Below are 22,104 nucleotides of genomic sequence, written 5' to 3' on the forward strand. Positions count from 1 at the left end.
ATGACGCACTATTATAAAATGAATTCAGAGGATTTTACAAATCCATTGTTAAGCTCTAGGGCTCTTTGAAACATTTCTTATCTATTTTGTAACGCGTTTTATATAAGAATTCAAACAAAATGTATTTCGCTCTCATCATTTATCGATAAATAGTGACATCGATGACTACATTTTTCGTATGTAAATAAAGCCAAACGACGTCATAAGAAATCGTGAATGCCTTTGATTGATATTAGTATCGCACGGGCCCATGAACGGCAGGTACTTATGTCGCGGTCATTTAAGTCACCAAAATTTATTATTTTACGTACGTTGAATTATTTTAAGATGTATAGTCCAATTTATCGATTAACGATATGCATAATTAAATTACTACACACACACAGGAACCAAACTATAAATTTCGAGTTACTCGTAGAATTTGTTAGATAGGTAAGGAATTTTAATAATTGAACAAAACATACAGGTATAGTTTCAGTAGTATTTATATATAGCCCAGTCTTACAAAAAAGTGACCGCATCGTTCCAAGGGACGGGCAAACATTGCTCACTTGCGTTAAAACTAACAATCGGTGTGCTGTCAGTTCAAGGTTTTCATTTCACTGAGAAAGTAGGTATATAATATTATGATATTATAAGCACAATAATTAGAAATTAAACTATTAAATTCAAATACAAATCCTACTTTCACTCTCCTATATTTTACTTCCATTTTTATTTATGAAAATCAAAGCGGACATGTTTCTTTTTTTTTTTTTCCTGATTTATATATATATATATAATGTTATGTGACCACCTTTCAAATTGCCTCAATTGCCATTGTGGCAACGTCTCAATATTCGCAGGCCTCTCGGTACGAAGGGAACTTCAGATTGATCACGTTTGTCTGAGCATTCTTCGAACCCGAGTACTGGCTTAAGTTTTAAAGTAGACGAGCCATAGCTAATTTCAATCGGTGCTGATGCATAAGTGGCAATAGGCTGGGGCTGCTTGTTGGTGGTTTTTAGATGTTGAAATCAACGGAGATTGACGCATCACATGGCATACTTGCGCGTCCATTCACGTGCCAATTCATTGTACTTCTCCCTGTCAGTTTTGTATAACCTTGCTATCTCTGGTACCAAAGGGTCATCTGGATTTGGATCGCAGAGCAAAGAGCATATTGACAATAACACTAAAAAAAAAAAAAAAGATTGTTCTTCTAAAGATTACATTAAAATATTAAATTTTATAAATAATTTAAATTTTGTAATGTATTGCTGTTATTGTTTTCTTCGTCCCTTGTTATTTAAAAATTTTTACAAACCCTTTGATATGGTAAGTGCTGGGGACCATTGCGATCTTAAAATATCCAAACAAATACTTCCATTACTGTTGATATTTGGATGATAAATTCTGGTTGTAAAAGCAACCTATATGTATATATATATATAAAATTAACACAGAGAGAATTAATATATTATTTATATGTTGTTATATAATAAAATACTCTGAAAATTTTTCTTAATATACCTTAGGTGGTTTAAATGGATAATCTGTGGGGAAATGAATTGTAAGGAAAAATACTCCTCCTTGGTATGGACTGTCAGGCTGAAAATAACATTTATTCCTAAATATATAATATTTAATTGTAATTAAAATATAATGTAAATTTTATTTCAGTATTTATAATTTTTTTTTAACATATATGAAAAAAAAAAGAAATAATATCTTTTTTAAAATTATATTCAATAAAATTTAATAATTAATTTCCAATATTATTATTAATGATAAATAGTAAATAGTAAATTACTGTAAATAGAAACAAATATTATAATATTACATAAATATTATAATATACAATAATCAAATGAAAAATGATTTATAAAATCTTATTAAGGATTATTACATGCATTGGGTTATATATTTTTACATGAAATTATTAGCCATAGATAGTACAATATAAATTTCATTACTTAAAAATTACCTTTAAATATCAGAGTGAAAGTGAAGATACTTGAAAATAATACTCAAATTATATTTATATGTACATTAATATTTCTAAGATATGCATTTCAAGATGATAAATATTTAATTAATTCATGTAATATAATATTAAAATCATTATATACTTACTGGTCCCATAATAGTTGCTTGCCAATGGAATACTGAAAGCAAGTAGAGAATTAAATGTAAAAGCTATAGTTTATTAAAAATCATAATTATCTTATCATCTTAAAATTAAATAATAAATTATATTTACTTATAAAAGTATAAAAAAGTTCAAATAATAAACAAAAATAATGAAAAAATGATTTCAGTTTCCCTTGACAATGAATGATATATTATATTTTTTAGAAGAGTCAAAAAAATTATATATATTATATGTTTCATAAATAATTATAATAATAACAATGAAGACAATTATGATTTACTAATCTTTAATTAAAATGAATGCATAAATAATAATTCTTAATGAACTTACGATCATCTCCTACAGGACCAGCAGAGCATTGCGCAGGTGGATCTCTACCAAGGTCCTGAAGTTCCTAAATACCAATAAATTTATAATATTACATAAATACCAATAATATAAATAAAATATTTTAGATAGATATAAAAATATATAAATCTTATTTAATAATTCACATCTTATATATAATTTCTTCTAATGATATATAGTTTCATTTTTAAAAATTATTTTTAAACTAAATTTTTATTAATACATATATATCATCAATAATATATTCTTTTGTCTTGTGTAATAAAATTTTGAATTTTAAAATTTATATATCTATAGATATATAAGTATATGTGAACATGTGTAAACAAAATATTCTAGAACATTCTTATATATGTATTCTTATATATCTATATACATATATAATTATGTAAATGTATCATTAATATAAATTAAATTTCAGAATCTTATTTATAATATACAAGTTCATAAATATATACAAAATAATTTATATTATTTATATATCTTAAAAATAATTCATGTCTTATACATAAGATAACCATAATATATTATAACATTGTATAATGATTAAAGTAAAGAATCTAAATTGAATTAAGATAAATATAAAAATATAAAAATATAATTAAATGTAAAAACTTAATTGTTTCATGCAATTAAATGTAAAAATCAATGTAAAGATGAATTTATGAATAATTTAAAAGAAAAGTATGGTTAAATTAAATATGACTGAGTTAAAACATTTATAATATTTTCTGTATTTTATGTAACAAGATAACAGAAATGAAGTAAAAAGGGAAAGTAACATATACTTTGTCTTTTATATGACTATTTTGAGAACGATACATGTAGAACTTTCTATTCTCTTATCCTTCTACGTTAAATTATAATTTGATTAAGAAATATAATAATTGATAAATTATTAGTATGCATTATAAAAAAATATATTAATTTCAAATGATTCTTTTTATTATACTAATGTTAGCTGTAGTCACATGGTGACAATTATTAATACTAAATTATGAAACAAATATGTAACGGTTAATTAGAAGATTTCTAATAGTATTTTTATCTACAAAGAGATTATGAAGACATTAATGAAATTTTCGTAAATTCTAAGTTATCTATAATTTTATGCATATGTATATATGAGTAAACATATATGTATACATAGATGTATGTAATGCACGGTTTTACGTTACTTCCGGCAATTTATCGGCTAGCCACTTAAAATTTTTTTAGATTTTCACTGTCACCGAAGCTACGTCCACTGGCACAAAGTGGCACTGTGCAACGTGCATAATGCACTATGTCGATATAAACGCGTACGCAAGTAAATCAAAGCACAACCGAAGAATGCAAAAAAAAAGGGGAAAAGCCAACATGATTTTCAATGCTGGCTCACATTGCTTCACTGCAAAATCGTTAAGGGCGTTCAACCGCATTCGACACACAATCACATCAACACCCGACTGTCTTTGTATAATACGAACACCTCTGATCATTCACGTACCTTATTAATTCGTTTTAAAGCCATTTGTTGAACTGTGTGTTGATATTAACCGGCTGAAAATCAGACAGCGATAGCCGCTAGCCGAAGATCTTTGATTAGGGATTGCAAGATGGCTGCCTTCTAAACGTAGCCTTACAGCGTTGGTCAAATCAGTATCCGTGAGCTATTCTTGCATTGTCCCCTTCATATTCAAGCAAATTATTTGCAATTGTGTCTACGATTATTTTAACAAATAAATTTTATTGGAGGAACATTTTAAAGGAAAATAATATTATTGTGTTTTCTCTTACACCTTTTATTGTGAAATTAAGCCAGAGACTCCACGGATTTCCTTTTATCGGCAACTAGTGGATTTTTAACATTATACTATCATTTCTCGGTAGATGTCGTGATGAAAGGTACAAATGATTGGCCAATGCGCGTGATTAAACGAATTTTATTCATATGTGTGTTATGTACCACGTATATATATATATATATACATAACTAAATATATACCTCAGTTTAACGATGATCATATAATTTTCAAATACTTACTATGCAGTTATCACATTACGCTGTTTCCTTTCTTTAAAGCAAGTATCTAGTAACTAACCTAGAATAATAGTGAATTTATGTTCTAAGATGATTAATTTAAAATAAAAAAGGAACGAAAGTAGGAGAAATATATTATTATTGTATAAGTTATAGTTTATATGTCTATATCTTAGATATGACATCATTCTGTTTCAAGAAGATATTTTTCTTCCCATATACATATACTTATATTAACAATGCTCTCTATATGGTAAAACAAAACAACTACGTTGTTTCCAATTATAACCCTAGGTCATATAATGTCAGAAAATTAATAAGTTATATTTAAATATTAATTTATAGTTTAATATTATATTAAATGTAAAATATATTTTATATAATATTCAATTATTATGACTGACGGAAGAAAAGTGTTAGGATGTCAATGCAAAAAATTACAAAAGCGAAGAAAAGAATGCAAAAGAAAGAGACAAACATTGGTGTATAATCCGGAGGAAGAATTATGGCATGAACCATATTTAAAAGATTTACGGAGGGAGTTTTCACATGTGTCTATATTATGTGATTCAAAGATTGAATTGCCATGGAAAGATATTGTATTACCAGCAGTTGGCATGAAAATTCGTCAAGATGTTTCCTTGACTCCTTTGATTGATCGAGATGAGAAGGAAGAAAAAGAAACAGAGGAAAAAGAATCATTAGGAACTATGCTTTTACCATGGAAAGATTTAATTATTACGGAAACTGTACCTTCGACAAAAGATGCTATCGAGAGTTGCGATTCTACGTTAGAAATTCCTTGGAATGATCTTGTACTCGAGAAGCCAATGGATATACAACCTGTGCAAGAAGAGGCTTGTGTTACTACCGATGTTGAGATCCCATGGAATGACATTTTAATACCGCGAAATATAATAATTGAATCACAAAAAAAGAAGCATCCTTCTTCAAAATATCCACCTCGATCATTAGCAATTACAAAAGGCAAATGTTGCTGTACAATTGGATGTAAAACTAATACACCTTGCAAATAATTTATCTAAAAATCTATAAATTAATCTGTATAATTATAATATATCACATATAATTATTTTAAGATTATTTTCTTAACTGCTTTATTCATCTTCAATTTTATTTTATTTAATTTTTATAAAAATATATAAAACATATAATTTCAAAATAAATTTTAATATTTTATATAATTTGTAATATCTATTTTCGAAGATATAATAAAATTTTTTACACTTTTTTATAAATGCATAAGTATATGTTTTAAAGAGTAATGGAAAATAATATCAGTATTGCCATGGAAAGAGATGTACAAGATTTAAAGAATAATTATTAAAGAATAATTATTCCACATTAGAAATTTATAAGCGTATAAAAAAATATATCAAAATGTATCAGATTGTATAAGTTTTTATAACCACAAGGTCGTCCAGAATCTTTTTCATTGAGTTTATTTTTAACTGATCACTTAATATGTATGCAGTTTATATCACAGTAGAAAAATAATATTGATATATATTGATACGGACTAAAAATAATATTTTTATCAAATATTTTTATATTTTTTATACATTTACATATATTACATAAACGAAAAACTATATATATATATAAAAATTGTAAATAAAAAAAAAAAATTTTTATATTATCGACAGAAGTTAAGTTGTGATTCTAATAAATTATATGATGGCGCTACGTGCAACGAAATCGCGCCGCCATGATTATTATCCGCTTGATGTTCATGATTGGCGGCAGTCGGCACTAGCCAGTGGACGCGAACGGTGGTTTGATTGTAATGTAGTTAAATCAAATACTGCACATGAAAATGGCGTAGTAAGGTGGTATAACGCCGTAATTATCATCGCATAGATGTGTCGTGAAAAGTTTCGAACAGTGAACAAGCGTCTATCAATTGACTTTTTAAGCATTTATAACGATACCGTCCAATTAAAAGCATTGTGATTAATTCGATGGATCACTTATCCTAATAACAGCGTGAAAAGTGTGTTGTGTGTTGGTGACTCGTACTGTGATTTGACAACGGATGTGTTCGAATTCCTGTTAATGTTTTAGAGGTCGAACGAGATGTACAAGCGTAATTAAACTAACGTAATTCAATTTTCATGAAGAATATCCAACGATGGCACTCATACTTGGGAGAAATCAAGAATTTTTCCTCGTGACAGCTTGACGACCTCGACTCCAGACGAGTTCAAGATGGCGCCACCGGCATTTTGACACTTGCCCAAGATTCGTCAGCTGGATTTTACAACCGCTCCGAGTTTCGATTATGAGCAGAGAATTTTACGTTCCTTGTACACCCTACACTTATCAGGTAAGCGAATTATTACTTGTCATTTTTCGTAATAATTACGATTGCTTCAACGTGTTCGGTAATCAGATGCTTCCTGCATCGCCATATTTTTGCAAGGAGGACTCCAAATTGTTAATTTTTTTTCGTAACCTTTAAATATTTTATTTGGCTTTTTTTTTATAAGCAGGATATAATATTAATAAGTGTAGTCCAATATACTTTAGAAATAAATCATTTAATATGATTTTATTAATTTTATCGAAAGACATTTTTAATATATTTTTGAAATTAATAATATAGCGAATATTATTTTTTGACAATGCTATAAAGATCGCTTAACACAAACTTCCATAATTATATGAAATTTGAACAGTTACATGAAATATTATTTATTGCGTATAATATATCTAATTAAAATTTGTTATGATTTTTGTTGCTTATTTACGTTTTAAAGTATATCAAACGGTGTTTCGTAATAAAGCAATGCTCTGATTGTTATTTAAATATTAAAATCGTAACACGCGTAAACGAAAACAACGAAGGTGGTGCCAACGAAAAAGCGACGGTCGATAAAAACCGACGGGTAATGTCAAATTGCACGATGTGAAAATTGACAAGTAACCCAGGCCTATGCCTAGTTTCTATATACCTTCTCGTGGATATTTTGACTTTCGCTATGAGTGATGGTACTTTCTCAGAAAATCTGTCGGAAAGTAATATTTCTATGGCAAATGATGCGGAAGAATTAAACTCGCAGGGTTCCGTTGATAAGCGTGTTAAGGGTACGAATCTACCCACCGCGAGTAACATAACCAAGAAGGTGAGACTTTAACGTCTGACACATAATCTTTTTTTTTATTTTTATTTTTAACTCGATGTTCTTTCAAATCCATAATTTTCGAAATATAGTCCCATCTTTTGAATCAAGTAAATTATATTTACGATTTCTTTCCATTTTTCATTTATTATAGTGTTTTTGAATTTATTGCTTTATATATTTCAATTACATTCAAATTGTTGAAAATTTTTAGCGTATTATGAATAAACTTATAAATGTTTGCAAATATTTATGCAAAATCAAATAATTATTAAATAAAACATTAATTAATCACTTATTTTTAAATTTTTATATAATATTTACTAACAACATCATTACATATTCATTACATATTCATTTACCGTTGAAATTGATAAAAATAAATAGATAAAGTCAATTAAATTATTATATCTACATTAAAATCAACATTTTTTTTTCAAAAATTGATGTTTCTAATCTTTGAAAATTTTATTTTTAATAAAATTTGATATTTCTAATTAAAATCAAACTAAGCAAACTATGAAATAGATAAGTATTTTAATTGAAATTTAAAAGCAATAGAAGTGCTCTAAAAATTTCTTTTGGAGAATTAAAATTTATAAATCACATATTGTAATACAAAAAGCAACAAATATAGAATTTATCGGCTGTATCTAAATATGAATACAGTTACTGTGTTACAGTAATCATGAATGTTCGCATGAAAAAAAAAAGAGAATTAACAAATACACGTAGCACGAACACGTCAATTTGTTTTCATTTGTAACGGTCCCGAGTAAACAACATATTTTCAAGTATTAATATTTATTTAACGATTTAAATGTTACACGTGTCGCGACATTTCGTCTTGCTTTTGAACGGAACCTCGTTTAGCGATCATAACGAACAGATCAGATCGAAGCTACCGAATGTCGGTTATTACCTGAGACGTTTGATGAGATTGAAGAGCGGAGGGAATCTCGAATCCGAAAAAGAACCGATCAGTAATATTTCTGAAATGACCGAAATCACGGAAACCATGTTAAACCGCGCCATGCTAGAAATCTCGATGGGTAAATGTTTATATTATGGAAATTAACTTAATTATATATTAATTATAACGTGTACGATAAATATGATGAATTTATTTTCTACGAGCAACAAAGTTTGTTAAGATTTCTCTTTTTCGCGTATAAATATGATTAAATAAGAGAAGATATTTTTCTTTAATTCCTTTTTTATATTTTTAACGAGGTTGCATTACAAAATGTTCGATTCTTGATATGATTTTCTCAATTTTAAATCATACGATTACAAATTATAATTACAAATAATTATATTATACGAAATATTTTCTACAAAATTTCGTTTTCATTCTACGATTCAAGGGATCTAAAGATAATAGAGGAAATATTTATTCCAATTTTTTTGTACGATTACACGATTGTTATCAAATGTAAGGATATATTATCTTATAAACTTTGCTGTTCGTATTTATCGATTTAAAATTCGAAAAACCTAAAAACGTTTGTTCCGAAACGAAACATTTACAAATTCTTCGCGTTTATATTTCATATTTATACGTACAATATAATGTTGATGAGCCACGATTTGCCAGTGTCCACGAGCAATGAACAGACTATACCGGAAGATGAGGATTCGATCAGTTGGTCGGAGAACCGTGATGTTAAAACGAATAGATACGAGATTTATGGCGGACCTTCGAACGATTTCAGGGGACACGATCCTGGAGGACCTTCGTCTTCCAGCTCGAACGAAAACGACGACACAAGTATTTCCCCGATCATTGATTATGTGAATAGGGGGAAAGGGGGAGAAGGGGTAAATCCTATCATGCGGGCTTATTGATTTTCGAAATGTTTGCCCCTTAATGATTCATATTTCGCTTCTTTCTTTCGTGTTTGTTTGTTTCTTTGTTTGTTTGTTCGCGTCTTTGTCAGATTTACAAAAATAAATTATTCACTTATTCATATATCATATATTATAATTATAATAAAAAATTGTGCGATCGAAAAATTGCTCGAAGAAATTCTTATTATTTATTATTTTTTAATCGACTATTATTGTAGCACGTTATATAATTATCTAAAAGAATTTATTCGAATTGAAAAGTATAAATATTTAAACAATTAATAATAATATGGTATCGTAACACGGAGTATAATTTCTCGCGTTATTAAGAAATTTTATTATATTACGTAAAATCTAATGATAAAAATTTTCATTCTGAGAAGGAAAGAAATAGATTCGAGATTATATTTTCATTTTTCTTTGCGCGACTTGTGCTCGTCTCGGTGGAAGTAGTAATGCAATATTCATTCGGTTTTATGCGTCACGAAATTTAGTCGGGCTTCCTTACAGGCGAATATCCCGCCATGATTGCGACTGCTGAAATCGAACCTGTTCAAACGATTTCAAACTCCGTGACCACCGAAGCGATGACCACGAATGGGATTTTCGTGAATGTGTTGAACCGCGAAAATATCCCCGGGGGGAATATATTGGAGTTCAGAGAAGCTTTGTCCTCGCACATGGGGTAAATCTTTAACCATCTTTAACCATTGAATCATCGAGGAAAAAAGTGATCCATCCATTTTTCGATCCATACATTTGAATTATATGTTAAATATCATTCAGAAATATGCGTTCAAAAGTTTGGTTGAGATTAATCAATGATTTAGATATTATATCTTTTTTTGATCATTTAGAAATATGCGTTCAAAAGTTTGATTGAAATTAATCAATAATTTGGATACTATATTCTTTTTTTGATCTTTTTTAATCGTGTACGATGGTATCGAATCATCGAGCAAAAAAGTGATCCATCCATTTGAATTATATATTAAATATCATTTAGAAATATGCGTTCAAAAGTTTGGTTGAGATTAATCAATGATGATTTAGATATTTCTTTTTGATTTTTTTAATCATATATGATGGTATTATATTCGACGTGCAATTAAACGTGAAAGAATTACGAGTGAAAAGTTTACAACATCGATCAAAAAGCATTATAATATCGTAATATCTTTAGATCCCAAGTGGAAGAAGTTAGAGACCAAGAGACTCGAAATGTCCCGTTGTTCTATATTCAAACCGACGATCGCCAAGAGCTTTATCTGCAGAATACACTAAACGTTGAAAGTGGATTTAGCGGATCGAATACGAGGTAAGCTCGAAATTACAATCGATTTGAATGATTATCCTTCGATTGTTTAATCTGTTCAAATAAGAGCTTTCATCTACATCGAATATTATTTTTATTAGAGATCTTGCGTGAAATTACTTCAATCTCGTTGTTGTATACTTATATATAAACAGATATAATCCGAGAGCCATACTTATTGCTTGTTAAATTAGATTTGTACGAAGTGTGTGTGTTATTTTATGAGTGTGAATCATTTTGTTCGTATCATACGTTTGCACGTCGAACAATAACAATTATTCGTATTATTTAGGATATTTAAAAGTAAACTTGTTCCCTTTTTAGCTGTTTGCACGGTCAGATTTGCATTTCTCTTCTCAGATATTGCTTATCGTAGCAAAGTTATTACAAATCGTAGACAATGATAAGAAGTTAAATGACTTATAAAATCGCTTTATTTGTTGGAGTATAAAGATAAAATTGTTATCGTACCATTCCTTTGCAACCAATAATTTTCTTTATAACAATTAATACCTTCATACCATATCGATCGAACATTCAACGCCTATAACATAACGCAATTTCAGATACAAAATAAAAATCTGAACAAAAATCAAAACGAAATCCTATCGAATCCAAATTCGATTCACTTTTTTGCCAACACCGCGCGTTACGTGAACTGTGTCTGAACAATTCTATTCAATTCTCAGAAACGAATATCCTTTAACCTATTACGATCACTCTCGTCTCGTCACGATTGGAAGATTCTTTCATCGAATTCCTTCAAAATCGAGACGAGTTATCGTTACTCAATCTAATACCTGCGGTGTTACGCGTTGCATCGTATTTTCTCGTTTTACATTGGTTTTCGCGTACGCGTGTTTCGGGGCGCAAGCCGCAGAGCGCTCCCCTCCCCCCTCCCCAGATATCGAGTGTACAACTGCGCAGAGCGGCGTGACGACCGAGTGGAAGATTGCGGCGCATCGTGCGGCTCCGTTCGGTAAACCTACTCGCGTGCTAACCGCGCTAAAAAATCGGTAACGGTATCGTTATTGTGGTCGGTTTGCATTCGTCGAGCGTCGTCGATGGAATAAGCCTCGGCGGAAACAGCTTCGACCGATTGCTGGCCGCGAGATGGCCCTTATTAGCCGTGTGACACGGACGAACGAATTGGATTCTGATCGCTCGTCCGTGACGATTCTGTTTCGAGTCGAGTAGGGATTCGGATAAAGATACGAGAATAGACAGGAATGCTCGAAGCAATGGAATTATATTATTTCCCTAATTATTCATGGATTAATCGCGATAACCGTGAAGATTTATTCGATTAATTTTTTCAATCCTCAATCGTTCGAATCGTTGAATATTCTATATCGTTCTTTATTACGACGGCTTACTTATCGCAACAGTTATTTTACGTTAGCGACAAAGTTATCGATTAACTGCGTGCGTGTATATTTAATCTGCCGGTTTAACTTTGAGGAAATTAATTTCACAGGCATCCCGTGCCTATATAAAATGCATGATAATCGTCCGATACGATTTTTAAATAATTCTTTTTTTAAATACAATAGAAGGCAGGCTCGAAAAGTCCTTCTAATTGCAGTCAGACTTTTATGGTTAGTTTTAGTTCGTTCATTGCTTCATTGTTTTCGTTCTAACGATGTTGGTGTACATAATTCACTTCTCGTTTATGGTAATAATTCAGGCTAAAAATAGTACGTTTTCATATCGAGCGGATCAGGAAGGAAGTAATCGCTGCTTGTTTTTCTCAATTTCTTAAGAGACCCATTATCCTATATCTCGATATTCTGATTTTCTTAAACTAATATCGTCAATTCCGTGATTTTAAGATTTATTCAATTCAACTTTTTTTTTTTTTTTTTTTTTTTTAGGTAAGATTAACGTAATATCATTAAGATCCATAAATTATTTTAGTTGTTCCAACGGTAGCTCGTGTTTTTCTTTTCAATTTTAAAAATCGTTGTTAAACAATAGGATACTTTTACATGCTGTTACAAACAAATATTGATATTAAGACTATCATCTTTTTATGTCTGGCCGTTAGTTGTTTTTATCAATTTTCAAACGTACAAACGATAGCCAATAAAATACAAATTGTCTAGATTGTTTCTGCGCGTAGGATAAAATTACGCAGAGGTCTCGAAAGGCAATGGAAAGGAAATCCTTATCCTTGCGCCAAGTGAAATGATTTGTCGAGGTGATTTCACGAAGGAAATATTGCATCTATTCTACCATCGTTACACCATGGCAAAACAGCTCGGCCAATCGATTTCCATACGAGAATATTATTTCTCGGATTTTTATTTCTCCGATTTGCAATAATTGTTAGATATGTCGCGCGGGAAAAATACAAAATTATAATATTGTGAAAATTGTAATTAACCTGCCATATAAATTTAAATAAACCATTAAAGGATTGTAAATTTTAAAATAATGTATTCCACGTCGAATAAAATAAACATATTGGTCTAGAAATTCTATCGGATTACTCAGACTCGAGCCAGTTGAACTACGAGTGACACACTTAATGATTCGAATAACACATTCGTGAAGGGATATCAATAATTAATTAGATCCAGCTACCTTGATTGATTCGCGCAGAGATGAGCATTCTCGACAAACCAATTTCAATATAAACAATAACAGTTATTTTTTCTTTTTACAATAATAATACGAAAATTAAAAATTTATGCACGATTATAATCTCCTATTTTCATCCTCGATGAATGAATGGACTTCGTATTTTACTTTTGATTCATTGAAAACGCGAAACTTATTTCCGACAAAATTAACATCGAGATGAAGATAAATATTTTCATCACAATTCAATAATTCAAAAGTGGAATCACCTTGACCAATTTTTGCGCAAACTTTAAAGGGGGAAGAATTAGACGAATCCTTATTATTACTTTCGACGAATCGATTTCGAATACTCGAGAATAATAATCCGGTAAAAAAAAGAAATATCTTCTTCGAACTTTCTTCGATTTCTTTTATCCACGGGTTAGATAGGCGTACAATGCATCTTTTATCCCAGAATATCTTTTCTTCCCTTCTTTTTTATATTCCTCGACGCAAGAAGCAATTAACGAAATGGAATGATTCACGATCCATGCACGCCACTGCGCGTTTACGTTCCATTCCATTCCATCCGTTTTCGATTTTGCAACCCGCCGAACCGATCGGCGAATAATCGGGCAAATTCAGTTTTCCGTCGAAAAGTTGGCCGGCTTTTATTATTAGCCGGACAGTGAAGTGTGACTGAACGAGTTCCACGGCTGTAACTCGAGGTGCCAGACTTTCACGAGTGTGCGTTTTGCTCACTGAATCGTACAGAGGAGGAGATCCTATTTGATTACAGGCTGCGTTCTAACCGAGCCGTGGTTACGTCTACGATCGTGACTCATTCGTTTCGTGTACACACCCGGTGTACACGTTTGTTAACTATCGTCGGTCACCTCGTTTCGAGAAAGTTTCGCGGTGGGGGTGCAATGCGCATTGAAATATTAATTTTCATCCGTTTCGTTTGTCCGCGGGGGAGGAGAGGAATTCGTTATTATATGCGCTTCGATGAATTTATCCCGAAAATAACGGAAATATTGAAAATCATACGGTTTATATGTTAAGATTCCTCGATTATCTCCACTGCCGAGATACAAATAATCGCTGGAGATTAGAAGAAGTCGCGTGACAATATTTATATATACGGTGGAAAATTAATAAATCGCTTTTCGACGATGTAATATTCTAGAAAATAAAATTTATCTACGTGAGTGAAACTGAACGGGATTAAACAATAAATTATAATAATACGTAAAACATTGTTTTTACAAAATATCCTTACAGAGATGTAAGATAATAATCAAAAATGGACAGATGGACTTAAGAATCGTGTTACGCCTATAGAAGATCGAATCATAAATCTACAATTTTCACAAAAAGCTGAAATATTTACAACTAATGAAATGACCCATTCAAACAATCGACCCAATAATCTGGAAAAGAAAAGGGCGAATGGAAGCGAAGCTCGAGTTAAAAACCGAAACCGTGAAAGGGGGTAAAAAAAAAAAAAAAAGAAAATGGCATTCTCCTAAGCAAACGATAAAAAAACCCCACTTTCTCCGCTGGCATTATGCAAACAGAAATTCGAGCAATGAGGAGAGAAATTTCTCTCGTCTTAAAACTTGTGCTTGCGGTTAAACTCGGCCGTGGTTACCACCTCCCCCTTTCCCTCCTTCTTCGTTACGGATTCTTCGGGCTCTTTAATGAAAGAGGAGGAAGGGTGGATGAATCGTGCCTCGCCACGCGGAATAACTTTGACGATTTGTCAGGGAGGCAGGTGCATCCTGGCACGGAATATGGATTCTCTTTGCCGGGTCGATCGTGTGCCAGGTTTGGATGTGTTAGGGCGACTGTGCCGTGTCGGATAAGGCTTCGCAAAATTTTCGATTACGGAAGAATGGTTAACCATATTTCCTCCTAAGAATTTAACAGGAAACGAATTTGTTCAGCCATCGATTTTTAACATAGGTTATCGTTCATGGGTTTTCATTGAATCGAAATTGTTTCTATGATATTCTATATAGTTTTTTAATCGTTTTGCGATTAGATATTTTTCAAAGTAATTGTTTAATTATCATTCTACTCCGATCGACATTGTCGTGTCTTGTTTTTAGACGAGCGTGACGAGGAATTATAATCTTCGTCGGAAAAGATAAGATTCGGTGATAATAAAAGGTGGCATTAAGCGGTCGTTGGATTAATTCCTGTTAGTAATCCTTCCTCATTAGCCGGGATAATGAGCACGGATCTCGATGTTCTCGAGATGAAAGCAGGGGAGAGAGGTTAATAGAGTTGGACGAGTTTCGGGGGAATCGAGATTAACACTTTGGCGAGTTGCGTGATCCGTTCCCACTGGAATTTTCTCGTCGCATTATCACGTGTGTGTGTCTTACGAATCTTTAATCGCGTGCCTCAACCGTACACGTGTGTTTGATTTATGATCGATCGTTGCTCGCAAATAAGGGAGCGTGACGCTTCTAATTATGTCAAATTTACGTAACTTTCGAGTAATACCTCGTTACTATCATTATATATATGCTTCAAGAAAAAAAAAATTACTCAAATTCTTGGCGACAATTAATTTCAAAAATTAATTTTACAAAAACTTTATCCTTAATAAATCTATGAAATTAGAAGCAAGCGAGAATAATCTCACAATTTTTCCACGGATAAAAATTCTTTTTCTAATCCTACAATTTCTTCGCGAGATCCTATAGATCCTAGTCGCATCTGATAAGGTCATGCAAGCTGCTTCGATGATTAGGTGGGTGGTCATGAACGAGTATCGAAGATTCTCTTTTTTTTTATTTTCGCCGAATCCCACGCACTTCGTGCATTTCGTAGGCGTTCAACTCTTTATTTGCCGCGGTTGATGAGCTCTTCTCCTATATGCAAAACGCGTACGGTGTTTTATCGCTTTGGAAAGTAAAAGTCTCTTCCACGGAACGAAAATGAAATCTGTTGCACCGTTCTTCCGCATCCCCTGGTGAGCCAAGTGAGTCGAATCGTTGACATCTGGTGTTAATCCAGGAATTAACCCACACACCATGTTCGATCAGGCCTGTTTGAATATTCAAGTCGATCGTGATCAATTGAATCGCACGTTTCATGATCGCTCGCGAGATTCGGATGGTGCACGAGTGGATGGGACGCGTGGTTGTGGAGTAGGATGAGCCGGTTAGAGTTAGTTTCGGATAATATCCGGTGTCAGAGACTCGTATGATTTATAATTCGTTCCCTGCATTTCTATTTTTGCCATTGAAATTCTGAAAAATTTCTTTTATTTATTTATTTAGAAGATAAGCAAGCTTCGAATCGAGATATTCAAAGATGTCAAAGATCAATTGTCCATTTTGTATATATTGAACAGCTTGCATATTTTTAATATTTTTTTTGCAGTTCTAATAAAATACAGAACGTAGAATATAGAAACGTGTCGATGTAATAATTGTGTGATTTTTTATCGAATCTCAGGAGTGAAGTTAGCAGCATATCTGAAAACGAAAACTCGGAGGTGCGTAATCAAAGAATAGGACAGGATCGTACACCACAATTTTTTGGCGCCATAATGAGCGTAGACAAAATGATACGCAAGCCGATTTGCCGCAACGACGATGAACCGACTATATATTGACTTTCAATTTTTTCCAAAAAAGAATTTATGAAGAATTAACGGAACCCTGCGCTTCATAGGCGCTAAATAAAGAAAACATTTTTTAAGAAAAAAAGTAAACGAGTGTTTTTATTATTTGACAAGTATATTTTTTGCTCGATTTTTAACTTGGAAATTTTTATTGAAACAAAAGTGTGTTGCAGTTGCAATTGGAACGGTAAGTTAGTTTTTTTTCGTTCCAAAAAGTTTACCACATTCTCAAGAATCGAGAAGGGAATCGAGAAGACAAGTTTTTAAAATTTTCTTAATTAATTAAATACCACGTGAATGCGATATATTTTTGCGATATAATTTTTCCGTTCAAAAGAATTTCCAGATATTTTCCGCGCGAATCTTTCCTGTTTATTGTTTCCCGTGTTAGTTGCATAAGTTATTTCCGCCGGTGAGGCGTAAAAACTTGAGCGTAACTTACATACGAAGGCAGGCATAAATTCTCTACGGTAATTATCTTCCCTGTAATGAACTTTTTACAAAGTTGAAGACGCGATGCGATAATAAATATTAAACTTCTTTTTTTTCTTTTTTTTTTTTCGCGCCTGTGTGCGATTCGTGAGATGATGAACGCTTGAAATGTTTATTATTTTCCGACAATTTTCTACGAACTTCATTTTTTTTTTTATTTTTTATTGCGAAATTTATCTTTCTCGTTTCACAATCTTCGTTTGTCAATCGACAAAATACGAGTTTCGTTCCCGAGAGAAAAAAAAGAACTGTAGAATTATCGAGTCATGTCAACGGAATTTTTTCACGAAAGAATGAGAAAATTCGACAAGAGTTTCTTTCTGTCGCGAGATAAATTTAATGCATTCTCCCCCTACAAATGTATCTTTTGCGAACGATCTAAGGAATTTTTCATCGTAGGTGAAACAGAAAAACACGCGCGACCGTGTCTTAATTCGAGGGATATATTAACGAATAATTCATACTTTTTTGTTCTCTGAAACACGTATAATTTCGTAGTTAGTTACTAATTGAATCTTCGTTAAATTTTTTTTTACCGATTACTATCATCGTTATTACTAATTTTCTATCATTAATTATATCCCCCAATTATGATATTCTTTCAATCCTTTTGATTTCTAATTAAACACTTTTTAATTTACATCGAATAAATTTCTTGAAATTTGCAATTAATAGATTTTATACGATTTCCTGTTTCTTCTTCTTCTTATTTCTTTTTTTTCATTCTAGTTAATACACGTTTGATGATATAAGTAAGATCTCTCGTATAATAATATATATATCAATTAATGTTAAGTTGAGAAAGTTAAAATTTTACGCAACAGAAATTTGATAAAATAATGATATTTAATTATTATCCAATTGTTACGTATTGATATAATATACTCATATTATACAAGAAATTTCTTTAAATATCTACGAATATAATTATAAATCAATGCAATGAAAGAAAGATCGCCGAAGAACTTAGAATCCGCGCTTAAAAAGAATTTTAATATCAAAGATTTATCTCAAATTTATGTCGAAAGTGAAAGATAATTTTACCGTGATAATCTTTCAACTTTTCTAATCTTTTTTTTCTTTTTTTAATTCTTACTCTATCGGTTAAATTTTCGCACGAAACCTGTTCGATCTCTCCTTAAAAGCCTTATTCGTACCGTCTGAGGAGCGGCAACAAGGATTAACGCAATTAGTAATGCCCTACTCGTTACGAAGATGCGCTCTTAATAGCGCATTGTCTTTTCAAGAAACAAGAGGAATACCTATCCTTCATAAATCGCACGAATCGCAACAGATTTTCTAATTTATGTTAATTCCTCGTGCTTATCTCGAGGCGAGAGTTTCCTTTTAACGAATCTACTTTTTGCGATATTTATCGATCCATATTCAAACTTTGAATATGCAGATTTTTATTATGTGATCGAAAAACAATCGAAATATTTTAATTCTCCAAGGAATTCTCTCAGGAATGTCAAAAGATTATTTATTTGATTTTTTTCTTTATACTCGTTTCTTTCTCACAGATAAATTTCTAGGAAGAAACAGATCGTTAAAGTTGGAGCAATGTAATTGAAATAATTTAACAATGCACGAGCAATTCGTAATTTCGTTCGAGGTTAATTCGATTTTAATCGATCGTTCGATATTTCTTCGATTATCTTCCAAATTCACTATTCGTCCATAATTATTGAAATCATCGAGGAGATATTTTTTCTCTTCGATTTTCTTAAATTTTTCTTGTATTATTAAAAATATTGCGCTGTAATTTATTCCAGTTTCGTATTTAAAGGGGAATTGTTCATAGTCAAACGTGTCCCACTTTTAACCTATTCAAAGACGCGTTGGATGCTCTTATATGACCGAACACCGCTATTAGAAAGCGTATTACGCGATTATGGAGCTTTGTTTATCCCTCATTATCCAGCTAACGTTGATGACTGGTTGGTAATTTAATTTTTTTCTTCTTCTTCTTCTTCTTTTTTTTTTTTTCACGGATCCTTTATATAATCTCCATTTCTAGACACATGTAGTCGGCCGCTGCCTTCTATATGATTCATCGTGTGTGTTACACGCGCGAAAATGTGAATCTGCGAATATTTTTACTGCGTGATTTATCGGGGACAACGTCGAATGAATTATCTTCGCGCTTATTACAACAATTTAACGTGGAAAGAAAAAATTATACGTCTCTATTGAAGTTCGAAAATATTTAATATTTGTTTGTTGCTATACGATGATAAAAATGTTATCATTTAACGGTGCAATATTAGCGATACGTTTAAATCTATTAATTCAATTCCTTCCCGCAATTCGAGTCGGGATACGAATTTCCTCTCCTCCACGTACGTGGAGAGTCACGCGATTTCAATTAAACGATACGAGTGTGTAGGTACAGGAAACTGCCGAATAAGAAGAGCAAAATTTCACGTGACTGGAAACTTTTAATTAAAAAAAAAAATATCTACGTATCGCGTGTTCAAAAATTTTTTGCTTCGAAAAGTAATATCAAATTCGGTGTTCGGTTTCATCCGTAAGACAGAAAAAAAAAAAAATTTACCATCCAATGTAATTTTATACATTTTTTTCTTTTTTCGTATTATAATAATATTAACAAAAATATAAACCTCGTTCAAATTTATCGTAAAATTTTAACGAGGCAAAAGATCAAAAGGTGCGTAAAAGTGCGTAAATTTTTATGAATTATTAATGACACGGTAAAAATGGAATTGAAATAAATAGACGGGCTACTTTTGCTCTGAAAATTTTATGTCTTTCTTATGTCTTGTATCACGCGCCATATCCCTATAGATATTTATTATTAGACGCACTTAAATTTTCCATAAACGTGGTTAAACACTTGCACGGTTGATACGAATACATCGTACGTGTAACACTTTGATAATGCAATAATCGTGTTAAATACGAAATTAACACGGCCGCGTCCTTCGTGTTAAAATCAATATGGCGGCGCTGAAGGAAAAGCTGAATCGCGTAAACGGCGATACGATCGTTTAAAAAGCACCGTGATCCGCGAATTGAACGGGTTTCTTAGGTATTAATGCCGACTTATCATCGGTCTTTATGTCGCATTCAAACTCGGGCAACCACGGCGCAACAATACTCCTCCTCCCACGTTCTATCTCGTGCAAAGCTGGAAAGTCATCCGCAACCTTGAGCAAAAAAACTCTCTGCTTTCAATTCGCAACCCTTGTCTAACATCTTTTTCAATTCACCATTTTTTTTTTTTTTTAAGCGTTCACCTTGAAACACTTTCATCCAAAAGCGTCTCGAGGCAATTGTCATTGTTTTATTTGAAAGTGTATAGAAAAAAATTATCATTGGAACAGTAAAGTAAAGAAGTATCTAATAAATTGATAATTTTATATCGTTTTCTGATTCTATTTTAATAAAAATTTAGTGTCTTAAGGCTCTTGAATAGATCTACATATTCGATATTTAAGATACAATATTTAAGTATTAATATCTCAACTGTTTCTTACCAGATGTTATTCTAGGCAATTGTCACGTTATTGTTTTATTTGAAAGTATATAGAAAAAAATGATCATTGGAACAATAAAGTAAAGAAGTATCTAATAAATTGGTAATTTTATATCGTGTTCTGATTCTATTTCAATAAAAATTTAGTGTCTTGAGGCTCTTGAATAGATCTACATAGTCGATATTTAAGATACAATATTTAAGTATTAATATCTCAACTGTTTCTTACCAGATATTATTCTAGACAATTGTCATTGTTTTATTTGAAAGTATATAGAAAAAAATGATCATTGGAACAGTATCTAATAAATTGGTAATTTTATATTTGATATGTTTCTGATTCTATTTCAATAAAAATTTAGTGTCTTGAGGCTCTTGAATAGATCTACATATTCGATATTTAAGATACAATATTTAAATATTAATATCTCAACAGTTTCTTACCAGATGTTATTCTACTTGGATTGGATATTCATCTTTAGGTTTCGGACGAGTTAATGAATAATAAGTCCAGTTTTGTCGCGGTACTTGTTTCTTGATCACCGGACCGTTTCAAAACGCTTATTCTTTGAGTCGTGGCGAATAAAAGTGTTGTTTTTCTTGCAAACAAAAAAAGAGAGAAAAAGAAAATGTAAGTACGTGTAATTCCCGATCAAGTTTCGCGTTCTTTATTTTTAAATGATAAATGAGCGTGGATACGTTTTAACGTTGCAAGGTTTATGTAAGATAGATCCTTTTACGATTTTTTGATTACGTAAGGTATTGATATATCCGAGAATTTTGAAATTGAAAATAAATATTGAATTCGTGTGAATTTTTGAATAAGTTGGCATTTTTTATCGCGAAATATTATGTAATTAACGCAAGATCTGAGCACCGTTTATTCAATCTTCTCTCGAGTTGCTAACTAATTTACATTTATCCCCTACAACTTACCTTATCTTAACGCAATATCGAAATCCACTTGTTATAATATCTAATTATATTCAACGTTATAAATTCTCTTTCCTTTTCCTTTTCTCCTTCTTCCTTTATCACAAAACGTTATCATAAAACATTATAAAAAAATCCGATAAATAAATTTCTAGAAA

The 22,104-nt window shown here is 31.4% G+C and overlaps 4 protein-coding genes across 7 annotated transcripts in view; 3 read left to right on the plus strand and 1 right to left on the minus strand.

Moving 5' to 3' along the window:
* Positions 1–461: 461 nt before the first annotated feature.
* On the minus strand, positions 462–4,370 carry LOC724793 (ubiquitin-conjugating enzyme E2-17 kDa). Its single transcript, XM_006562639.3, has 7 exons — positions 4,264–4,370; positions 3,972–4,185; positions 2,465–2,528; positions 2,116–2,147; positions 1,513–1,590; positions 1,307–1,412; positions 462–1,174 (listed from the first exon to the last, which is right to left on the minus strand). The coding sequence occupies exons 2-7, from the start codon at positions 3,993–3,995 to the stop codon at positions 1,035–1,037; spliced, it is 444 nt and encodes a 147-aa protein (XP_006562702.1). The 5' UTR covers positions 3,996–4,185; positions 4,264–4,370; the 3' UTR covers positions 462–1,034.
* A 202-nt stretch (positions 4,371–4,572) lies between these two features.
* LOC107964304 lies at positions 4,573–5,592 on the plus strand. The gene has a single exon (XM_016911757.2). The coding sequence runs from the start codon at positions 4,901–4,903 to the stop codon at positions 5,540–5,542; it is 642 nt and encodes a 213-aa protein (XP_016767246.1). The 5' UTR covers positions 4,573–4,900; the 3' UTR covers positions 5,543–5,592.
* Positions 5,593–6,254: 662 nt separating this feature from the next.
* LOC724830 overlaps positions 6,255–22,104 on the plus strand; it is an 85,342-nt gene continuing 69,492 nt past the window's right edge. For 2 of the 4 annotated variants that reach the window (XM_026440328.1, XM_026440330.1), the window contains exon 1: positions 6,255–6,852. In XM_026440328.1, the coding sequence (XP_026296113.1) occupies positions 6,808–6,852 (45 nt within the window). In that variant the 5' untranslated portion in view covers positions 6,255–6,807. The remainder of the gene's footprint in view (positions 6,853–22,104) is intronic. The other 2 variants (XM_026440331.1, XM_026440329.1) reach the window with 1 other exon arrangement.
* On the plus strand, positions 7,297–18,055 carry LOC113218738. Its single transcript, XM_026440337.1, has 7 exons — positions 7,297–7,651; positions 8,538–8,668; positions 9,256–9,419; positions 10,010–10,184; positions 10,683–10,817; positions 14,872–14,874; positions 16,854–18,055. Exons 1-7 carry the CDS (start codon positions 7,508–7,510, stop codon positions 17,011–17,013), a joined length of 912 nt encoding a protein of 303 aa, XP_026296122.1. The 5' UTR covers positions 7,297–7,507; the 3' UTR covers positions 17,014–18,055.

This window comes from Apis mellifera, linkage group LG4 (genome assembly GCF_003254395.2).
Source record: "Apis mellifera strain DH4 linkage group LG4, Amel_HAv3.1, whole genome shotgun sequence".
In the NCBI taxonomy this organism is placed as follows: domain Eukaryota; kingdom Metazoa; phylum Arthropoda; class Insecta; order Hymenoptera; family Apidae; genus Apis; species Apis mellifera.

Coding starts and splice junctions, on each gene's coding strand:
- LOC724793 (XM_006562639.3), bottom strand. CDS start 3,995: ATGGCTTTAAAACGAATTAATAAG. Junction 2,529..3,971: donor CTTTAAAACGAATTAATAAG/GTACGTGAATGA, acceptor ATTGGTATTTAG/GAACTTCAGGACCTTGGTAG. Junction 1,175..1,306: donor AGCACTTACCATATCAAAGG/GTTTGTAAAAAT, acceptor TTTTTTTTTTAG/TGTTATTGTCAATATGCTCT.
- LOC107964304 (XM_016911757.2), top strand. CDS start 4,901: ATGACTGACGGAAGAAAAGTGTTAGGATGTCAATGCAAAAAATTACAA.
- LOC113218738 (XM_026440337.1), top strand. CDS start 7,508: ATGAGTGATGGTACTTTCTCAGAAAATCTGTCGGAAAGTAATATTTCT. Junction 9,420..10,009: donor GAACGAAAACGACGACACAA/GTATTTCCCCGA, acceptor GCTTCCTTACAG/GCGAATATCCCGCCATGATT. Junction 10,185..10,682: donor GCTTTGTCCTCGCACATGGG/GTAAATCTTTAA, acceptor TAATATCTTTAG/ATCCCAAGTGGAAGAAGTTA.